This window comes from Pseudoliparis swirei, chromosome 22 (genome assembly GCF_029220125.1).
Source record: "Pseudoliparis swirei isolate HS2019 ecotype Mariana Trench chromosome 22, NWPU_hadal_v1, whole genome shotgun sequence".
NCBI lineage: Eukaryota > Metazoa > Chordata > Actinopteri > Perciformes > Liparidae > Pseudoliparis > Pseudoliparis swirei.
In genome coordinates, this window is record NC_079409.1 from 15,043,239 (window position 1) to 15,053,406 (window position 10,168).

The window sequence follows — 10,168 nt, forward strand, 5'->3', positions numbered from 1 at the left end:
GAAAGATCTATGACTGGCAGGAGGGTTTCTGTTTTGTAAACCTGAGGTGAAGCTAATTTTAGAACGTGTATGTGCAGAGATCAGACAGGTCACAGCGGTGAGAGAGACCAACAGAATTCACGAGAGAGTGCTTTCTGGTTCCTTCTTACTCCGCGTCTAACAGCATCACCATGTTACTCACAGTGAACAGGACATGTGCTACTCCAACTAGTGTCTGTCCTCCTTGTTCTGACTGTCCAAATACAGCTTTTTCTTTCTTTCTTTGTTATTTCTGACCTAGTGACACACCCCTGGGCCCCCTCCTTGGCCCAACAACCCCTCAAGTTCTGCTCTGGTGGGACCTAAGTACAAAACAAACACCTAAACTGGAAGGTTCCTCTTTTAATGTTCGCCCTTATCCGGCAGAGAGTGTGCAACCTACAGCTGTTACACATTATGTAACCGTAAATCACCTGTTAATTATGAAACAGCACAGCTTAGCTCGCTGTCATGAGATAGCACTTTCCGGCAGGAGGGTGCTTTGTTAGTACGGTGACCACGGTTCACCCACAAGGCCCCACAAAGCCCCTCGGTCAGCTGCTGAAGTGCTGCTGAGCAAGATTGATGCCTTTGACTTGTCTTTCATTGAACTCATGTTTTCTTTAAAGGACGTCCTCCGTTTCTCCGTGAAGTTTTCTCATTGATGCTCAACAGCCAGGAGAGCAACTGTGTTGACTTACTGATGCACATTGTGTTTTGAATAAAGAGCAGCAGTTTACAGTGAACAAACATGGGAAACAAACAATGAATAATGTTGATGAACTTGCACATCCGGCAATAAACACATTATGAGTAAGACATGTTTTATTTCCATATTGCTGATACTTGTAGTTCTTTGGCATGCTGGAGTTATTTATCCCTCCTTTTTTGATAATGGATGTTGTGTAGAAAAACAAGGAAAACTCATTTAAATGAAATGAAACAGGGTCTGAATTGCTGTACCTGATCGTGAACTTTGACCTCCCTGTCCGGAAGGGAGCAAAAGTAAAGTCAAGTTTCCTACCTACTTCCTGTATCTATTTCATGTTTCAGTGTGAATAAATTCAGCCTGAGTTGCAGGCTGTGAGACGGAACGAAAAATGAGAGAAAACCAACAGAGGAGGAGAGATTTGGGATTATTATGTACAGAGAGCAGTGTTGTCTATCTCTTGCCTTAATCATACTATAAAACGTTTTAAAAGATTCAAAACCAGGAACGTTTTCTTTTACCAAATTTGTTTGTGCATACAACGAATTTGACTTTGTGATTGGTGCATGACAATAAACACAGTATAATAGAATATAATATGATTACAGTAAAGATAAAAATTAGAATATGAAAAACAGTCAAGAGTATGTTAAAATACGTCTGTTATTTCAAGTTCAAAGAAGACTTCTACTTTTGGTAGTTTGCTTTATAACTCACATTGCTTTAGTTATTGTGTCATTTAAAATCATATGGAGTTTGTACAAAGACTAACTCATTGTTGGGAGAGCAGATTTTTTAAAGTCTATAAAGCCCAGCAAGGGTCACTAAACCATTAACCATTAACCAATGAATGGGGTGTGAGTGAGTGGGCAGGGGAGGGGGGGTGATGGGATTAAAGGCCATATTGGTCAGTCACAAACAACTATTGTGGCATTAGTGTAGAACCATGAATTTTAATCCTCCCAATAATTCTTATGTTATGTTTGCACCTAAAAGTAGAACAAAGCATCACGCAGGGGGGCCCGAAATCCTTCGCAGACACACAAATAGTCGGATAGTTAATGCGTGGAGGTGAAGCACAAGGCACGAATGCCAACTGCTCACAACACTTCACTCAGTTATGACAACAGGATGCGATTATTTCTGTTTTATAATAACGCTGTTCGGCCTTACATCGTTTATGCTAATCATATAAAATATGGAAATATGACATCATACAGCTATAAATGGTATGCTCTTCTGCCAAGTATGTAATTAGGACAGTAGACGGCCAGGGTGCTTAGAGTGACGATATCTAGGATGCATTAAATAGACATAACACCTACTTACGAGAAGATTAATGCACAGGAGGTTGAAGAGGAGGCACTGGTTGTAATGGGGAGGATAAGATAGAAGTGGGTGGTCAAATGTCACTCAGCTGGACGTGAATGATTAAATGATCTCTCGCTGGATTACTATTCCATATTCTAAATGGGCGATTTTTTAAGCTTCATAAACAAATGCACTCATTTATGAGAGATTAACGTTAATCTCTCTATTTCTATCCTTTTCTCCCCCTGTGCACGTCTCCCTCTCTCTCTCTCTCTATGTTCCCTTTTTTCCCTCATACCGTTTAGAACTGTAGTTTCTGATGTCCTGCACTCATGTAACTAATTTTAGTTTCTTACTGCTGTGAGATCTAATATCATAATGTATGACTTGCTTCTACTCTTAACAGAAAGGAACAGACTGAGGAGAATCATCAGCATCTAGTTTTATTTATAATCAGCAGGCAGCCCCAGTGGGAGTGAGGTAATCTCTTAATCGATTAACTTGAACTTTTCTGTCCTCTTTTTGTCTTCGATGCTCTTTAGTCCCTCACTTGTGTGCATATGGTATATAGTACTCATTGGTTTAGAGTCTTTTTATTTCTTATTCTGTTCTTTTCACCTTTAAAGGGAGTGACAGTAAGCTGCTAAAACAAAAGTACAGAAGTGTTTCCCTCACTCATCTTCATCATATACAGTATGAATACAGTATAAACAAACAAGCAAGCAGCTTCACATAAATAGGCAGCAAGATGAAAAGAGTGACCGTGTGGCTAACATCGGAAGAATCCCGTGTTCATGGTCCTGTTATGGGAGGGTGGATGCAGATGAAAATGTATTCCAGTGGGTTTCAGTCTGTCAGATTAGTTCTGGCTCTCACAGTTCGTCTTTGCCCCCCGTCACCCTGCCTCTCCCTCTGCTCCTCTCCGTCGGTGCTTGGCTCCGAGCGTTCCTGGCAGGGGTGGCGCCGCCCGCCGGCTCCTCGTCGTCCTTTTTTACCACACTCTGTCCATCTGCAGCCCACATGGCCTCGGCCTCCTCTCGCTCCTGGGGGAGGCAAACAAAAGCAGAGCGATGACTGATCAAAGTGGCGCCAACGGATGAGATGTATTCCTTTTGAGAGTCATTTTCATCCAGGTTCTTGTTCATTCTGGATACATATTCTGAAACCGGTTATTTTAATTGTTCTTGTTTGCTTTCCTTCTGCGGTAAGTGTATTAGTGAGGAGGCTGTGCAGAACAAAATGGTTCTCCTCTCAAGGAAGTGAGATGTAGCTGTGGCTGAACAGCAGCAACTGAAGCTACTACATGATGGTAAATATTACAATTTAAGGGAATACCAATAAAGTAATAAAGCAAATACTTTACCCAGCATAACCTACTGAGGACACTAGACCATGTGAGGGTTTGACAAGAATGCCATTTTCAAGAAGAACAAGTTATTTTCTTCCTTTTAAAATGTACTAACTTGAGTTCAACAGTCTGCATGATGCAAACGTTGAAGCATTGAAGTGGGTTAACTACGGCAACTAGTTCAAGATTTGTACCAATACACAATGAATCTGGAGGACACTGTTGGGTGTGATCGAAGGCCGGGCATTGTGAATGCTAAATCATGAAAATAACCACTAGATTTGCATTGTACACCAGCTGCTCTGGTTATCCAACACCGGTGTCACGACATTAACAAATACTTGACCCGAGGTCACTGCTGTGTGCCGTCCTTTTGCTCACCATGTCCCTGTATATCTTCTCTTTAGTGAACCAGAGGGCGAGCGCACACCGCCGGCCACTGGTCACTGCAGTGACACCGTGAGGATTCACTGGACCGGAGGAGAAGCCCACCAGTCGACCGCAGCTAGGTTTTACGCGAGCCTGGAGACATGGAGGAAGGTGTTAAGGAAAGTGAGCTCAGATGGAACCTGGGATTAAGGATGAAAAGTGACTTACTGTTATTGTCTTGGCTTCCCTGTTAGTGAAGAACAAGTCTCCTCCATTAAAGTTGTCATTCAGGTAGAGAACGGCACTGTGGGAGAAGCAGGTCATTCAGCCATAACAATAACCATTATGGTGTCAGTTAAGTTGTGAATTTAATTACATTCACAACACTGTTGAAGCATAGAATATAAACATCTTTTTGAGACTTGATCATGAAGTGTTTAATGTCCATCTTGTTTATTTGTGTGTACCTGAGGTCTCTGTGTATGAACGCCGGTGGTTCCCTCCAGCACTGTTTGGTGTCTGGCTCCAGGAGACAGTTGTCAACATGGACAGGATGAGACAGATCCAGCCTGCCCTTCTGATCACCTAAGGGCACAGAAAGCCAAACAACAAATACATTCACGGTATTAAAGTCCTCGTAGTTGTTCTATTTCCACATGTCCAGGGCGGTTACATTTCCTTCAGAAAGTAATCATGATCTCCGTCAAGAGAGATATGGGTAATGTTGGCGTTACCTGCAACAGCACTGCGGCAGACCAGGTGTGTGAAAGAGGTGAAGAGTCCTGGGGGGCTCCTGAAGTAGGAGTGCAGCAACACTCTCACTCTCTCGCCCAGCTCATGTAATAGCCGGGCATCTGACTGGTTCACCATACCATCCCGCGCCAACTGGGAAAGAAGATTGCGTGAAGAAAAATACCGGATTTGTAAATGATGTTAAAGCATGAGATCAGCAGTGCACACTAAGATAACGTGATGCCTGTTTCTTTCATTAATTCACATGTAATTAATTCATTTTAAAACAGGCTATTCACGCTTGCTAAAAAGCACGTCATATTTCTGTTTCTCGTTGTCTTCTGTTCACCCACTTTCACAGCTCTGAGGACAGTCAGGCCCTCAAATGTCTCATGAGGCGTGTGCGGAGACCGTCGTCCCCGGTAACCGTCCCCGACAGACGCTGCAGCCTGTGAGAGACAAGATAGAAGGATAGGTGAGAGTCCTTCTCTTTCTATTTCAATAGGCCGGACTCTTTAACGATCTGCACTCACTGTTGCTAACTGCAATATTCTGTCACACTCTTTCTCCGTCATGACTCCGTCGAGTACTACGCGATTGGTCCCGTTCATAACCTGGTCATCCATGGTGATGGTCACACCCACCTGGAGGACTGGACCACCTGGAGCGAGGACAAATGAGAAAGGATGAGAGGAAAATGGTCAAATCTTAACTACTACAGACTGAAACAAGCGAACTGACTGTCTCACCTGAAAAAAAGCCACTGTCATCCACTTCCTCCTTCTGCTCTCCTTCCTTTACTTTAGCATTTATTTTCTCTTGTTCAGCTCTGAGAGTGAAACAATACATAACATCAACAATAACATCAACAATAACATCACAAAGCTCTTGACACAGAATGGATTGTTCTTCATTCCCACCTCCAATTATTCCTCAGTGATTCAGGTACAACATCTTCTGGAGTCCAAAGATCCTAAAAGGGAAAGAACATTCATTCCATGTGTGGTTGTAATTTTGAGGATGCAGAATCGCCTTCGTTTGCCTCAGTACTTACTGGGTCAGTGAAACTAAAGGCAAGGTTCTCCATCCCAAAATACAGAAGTGTCTTCTCCTCTAGAGCACGACTAATGTATTTAACAATCTCCTGTGTGACACACACACACACATACACATATATATTATCAGCACAAACACAATTAAGGAAATTAAATATATATTTGGAAGTCTGCATCTCTGAAATGACTACACAGTTATGCCATGTTGTGGTTAGATTTGGGCATTAGGTGTTACCTGAGCAGGTTGTGTGCCCTGTGACTCTGTGTCTCCCCCTAGTGTCTCATAGTAGAGCTGCAGATTTTCTAAGGAGTCCTCGTCAGAGGGGTAAAACAAGAGAAGGGAGCGAAGGGTCTGCACTGCTCCACTTATATCACCAGCTGTGAGGAAGTAGGAAGGCAAAATAAGAAGGAGTGGCACCTACTCCAGAGGAAGATACACAGACACTGAACCATGACATTGAGTTATCTTCAGTTTGACCTCTAAACTCTGACCTTTAAACTGTGCAAGATGCATATGCTCCAGCTGCGTGGGCAAGAAGTCTTCCTGAGAAGAAATCCTCCCGGGTCTTGTGGATACCTGAGTCACACAGGACTGCCGGCACGAGAGCAAAGAGAGGGAAAGAGCTAGACGGAAAGGAATCGCAGGGTCAACGGCTCCTTTTCATTCTCTTGCTGCGGAAAAGTTTCAGTCCGGGAGCCTTTGTTATGTTTTATTTATGTATATACCTGCAGCCTTCTCGAACACGCCATCACTGCTGTCCACTCCCCTGTCCTCTGGCAGCCTTTGGGAGGCCACCTCACATTGCACCCTGCACTCGTCTGTCTGCCGCAGGGTTCGGTTCACAGTAGCTTTCCATTTCTCTGCTGCCTGCAGCCAGTCAGAGGAGGCCTCAAGCTGGACTGCAGAATCATACAGGACCTGAGTGCGATGACATGTAAAGAGAGAGTAAATAAGATAATGTTTTCAAGAAGAAGATGCTGCTTTCATTATATTTAAATAAAAGTAAAAATGTTGACTTGTCCATAACGTGTTGGCCGTATCATGTTATAACAAGTGTCTCTGATACCAAAGTAAGTTTCTTCGTCAGAGGTCTTCAATAAGTAAAAACAGGGTTGTATTACATGGTTGGAAAATAGAAAGTGAGAGAGAGTGACAGCGAGGATTTCAGTCCCTAAACTCACATCTTCAACTATTTTTCTGCAACAAAGAAGACTTCCTGTCCTTTTGATGTTGACCCAATAGATTAACCAAATAAAATAATGTGCTTTGGTATATGAAATCCCACACCCGTAGAAAGGGATGAACTGGAATGTAAAATAATAATATTGATCCTTTTCCTCGTGAACAGATATGGCTCATCCCTTTACTATTATATATCATATAATCTTCTATTTCCTTGAGCTTTATTTTGCATACAAACAGACAAACCAAGGCAGTTTATGGATTTTACACAGCAAGATTTCTGGGTACAGTTAACCTAATTCCTGCTGCTTCTCCATGCCTCCCCCCTTTACGAAGACATCGTCCCTCAAACCTCACCCAGTGTTTCTCGTTCTCAATCTCTCTGTCCTGGAAGGCCTCCTCGGTCACTCCCTCCATGCGTCTGTACTTCTCAATGTTGTTCCTCATCTCTAAGTGGCTGGGGTTGGCCACAAAGAAGGTATGAGCTGCTGTTGCCGCCTTCTGCAACTCTTCCAACTAATGTGCAGGAAGAGGAGAGTAAATATGGTTGGAGAGCCACAATAGACATTGAGCTGTATGTCTCCAGATGTCGCTTTGAGGATTACCTTGTAGTATGTGACCTGCAGAAAGTTGTAGGGGTTGCGCGAGTTGAATTCATACTCTATATCGGTAGAAACAGGGAGCTGTCCTGCAGGTGTGACGGAGCGTCCGATACAGAACCTCAAACATTCAGCCTTCTGCTGAACCCAATCCCAGGTCCAGAGGTCCCACAGACTCCCCCCTTCAGAGTCTAACAATGCAGAAAACATGAATCATTTGTGGAAGTGAAATATACCGTACCGTTGAACATCTTTAAAACCAAAAAAAAACATGTCTAATTAATAAATATAGTTTAAGCATCGTCAACATTTGGAGAATACATTTGCAAACAGTCCGAGTTGTCGACTACTTTTTAAAAAGTACTTTTCCTTTCAGTTAACTTGCGAGCTGACTCATTCCACACTGGAGGAATTTAACAAATTAATGGATTTATTTGGCAACTTAATGTTTTGTGTCTGCTTATGATATGGCAAAAGGATAATTTCTATCTGCGTATGACATGGTAAATAGTCTGCCAGTGATTTTAGAGTTGTCTAGTTTTCCACCAGTAGTTATCAGTCATGGCCCAGGGGTCTCCTGAAGCAGCTGACAGGTACCGGCAGGCCTGAAGGGCTAAAGCTGCGGTGGACGTGGATGCTAAAACTCGGGCATGGGAGGAGTTCGGGGAGGCCATGTGAAGGACTTTCGGTTTGAGTGGTGGAAAGAGCACTTTGAGGAACACCTAAAGCCGGTCAACGTGTTTCTTGGAGAGGGAGCAGCGCCTGAAGACTTGGGGGTGGTTGCATATCCCTGGCAGAGGCCGCTAAGGTTGTCAAAAAGCTCTTTGGTGGCAAGGCGTCCCTGAGACATTGTTGGGCTGTCTTGGCTGACACGCCTCTTCAATGTCGCATGGGGGGCAGGAACAGTGCCCTTGGACTGGTTCCCTTCTTCAAAAAGGGGGACCGGAGAGTGTGCTCAAACTATCGTTTAACACGACTCAGCCTCCCGGGGAAAGCTTATGCCAGGGTGCTGGACAGGAGGCTTCGACCATTTGTCGAAACTCAGATTCAAAAGTATTAGTGCGGATTTCGTCCCGGTCGTGAAACAGTGAACCAGCTCTTTACCCTTGCAAGACTACTGGAGGAGTTCTGGGAGTTTGCCCAACCATGTGCTTTGTACACTGGGAGAAAGCTTTTGACCGGGTCTCTCTGGGGATTTTTTTTGCGGGAGTTTGGGGTGCCAGACTCTTTTGTAATAGGCCATCCAGTCTCTGTACGCCTGCAGTAAGAGCTGTGTTTGCATTCTCTGTAATAAGTCACACGTTCCCGGTGGGTGTTGGCCTCCGCCAGGGCTGCCCTTTATCACCGGTCTTGTCCGTGACTTTCACAGACAGAATATCTAGGCGCAGCCGGGGGGCAGAAAACGTCAGGTCTTGGGATCACCGCTCTGCTGTTTGCTGATGATGTGATCCTGTTGACCTCCGTGACCTCCAGCATTCACTGTCTTGGTGAAGAGGGAGCTGAGCCAGAAGGCGAAGCTCTCAATTTACCGGGCAGTCTACGTTCCAACCCTCAGCTATGGTCACGAACTCTGGGTCACGACTGCAAGAACGAGGTCTCGAATACAAGCGGACAAAATGAGTTTCCTCCATAGGGGGCCGGACTCAGCCTTAGAGATAGGGAAAGGAGCTCGGACATCAGGAGGGAGCTTGGAGTTAGGGCGCTACTCTATATACTATATACTATACTATATATGTATATATATATATATATATATATATATATATGTATTCTGTTTTACCAAATTAGATTTACTGAGGTTTCTTTTGGCTTTTTCTTGGAAAATATTTGATTACTTTCAGCGCTGTCTTTGGGCCTCAAAACTTCTTCAAAACAATCTGAGAATGAAAAAATAAAACTGGTTGAACTGCTGTATTGATACGTATTGTAGGTGCACACTCCGGCCATAATACAAAGCATCACAAGTAAACATGGCTTCCTATTAAGAGGAAAGGTTCGGAACACAAGAGACAGGCTATGACGACTTAATGGAAAATATTACATTTTATTACCAAGTTACTGATCGTGTGGTATAATTCAAATGTGAGTTTAATTGATATGTACGTTGTCCATGTAGATAAAGAAATTACTCATAAATAACTACTGAATAGGCCCATAATAACACATTGGCCCACCAGTGACTCCATACATAAAAACTCTGTCTATCTCTACACCCCCCACACACACACACACACACCATAACTTACCCAGTTCATTGAATGCATCTCTCCCTGCTGCCACACACTCATCGTGACATCGCCTGCGCACTCTCGACAGTGACTCCCTGGTTATGATCGCTTTCTCCAGCAGCTCTGCAGACTTCACCCACTCCGCGTCGAAGTACGAGCGCACCCCGGTGTAATATAACAAGTCGTACGGCTGCAGCACTGACAACACATTTGAGCCGCCTCTCCCCGGAGTTGCTGTAGTACAATTAAGTAGTGCTATGATGGCTAAATGCAACGCCACGTATACAGTGGAATGGTCCGAGTGCGGCGCCATGGTGAGAGAAACAGAGCCCGCGGAGGAGAGAGTTGGGAGAAGAGGAGGGACTATGGAAATAGTTGGGGAAAGAAGGAAAGTGCCATCCAGAAAGTTTTCCCTCGTTTTAGGAGAATACGGATTGTTGTTTCACATGATGCATTCACTACTGCTCCACGTTAACACCTCCTCTCGATCATTTCGTTAGTTAAATGTTCAAATTAAGCTAAAAGGTGATTAATTGACGTGCGTTGAGCTCGTCCGACGACATATTATTATCCAGCCAGTCGAGCTGCAGTTCACCCATGTCGCCGCTAGAGAGAG

General features: G+C 44.0%; 1 protein-coding gene across 1 annotated transcript; it reads right to left on the reverse strand.

The window, feature by feature from the left end:
* Nucleotides 1-2,463: 2,463 nt before the first annotated feature.
* p3h3 (prolyl 3-hydroxylase 3) lies at nucleotides 2,464-9,923 on the reverse strand. Its single transcript, XM_056445091.1, has 16 exons — nucleotides 9,571-9,923; nucleotides 7,331-7,515; nucleotides 7,083-7,241; nucleotides 6,269-6,461; nucleotides 6,035-6,166; nucleotides 5,778-5,920; nucleotides 5,542-5,631; nucleotides 5,408-5,460; nucleotides 5,237-5,316; nucleotides 5,021-5,148; nucleotides 4,841-4,936; nucleotides 4,490-4,640; nucleotides 4,223-4,340; nucleotides 3,984-4,059; nucleotides 3,768-3,908; nucleotides 2,464-3,081 (listed from the first exon to the last, which is right to left on the reverse strand). Exons 1-16 carry the CDS (start codon nucleotides 9,863-9,865, stop codon nucleotides 2,911-2,913), a joined length of 2,211 nt encoding a protein of 736 aa, XP_056301066.1. The 5' UTR covers nucleotides 9,866-9,923; the 3' UTR covers nucleotides 2,464-2,910.
* Between the last annotated feature and the right edge of the window lie 245 nt (nucleotides 9,924-10,168).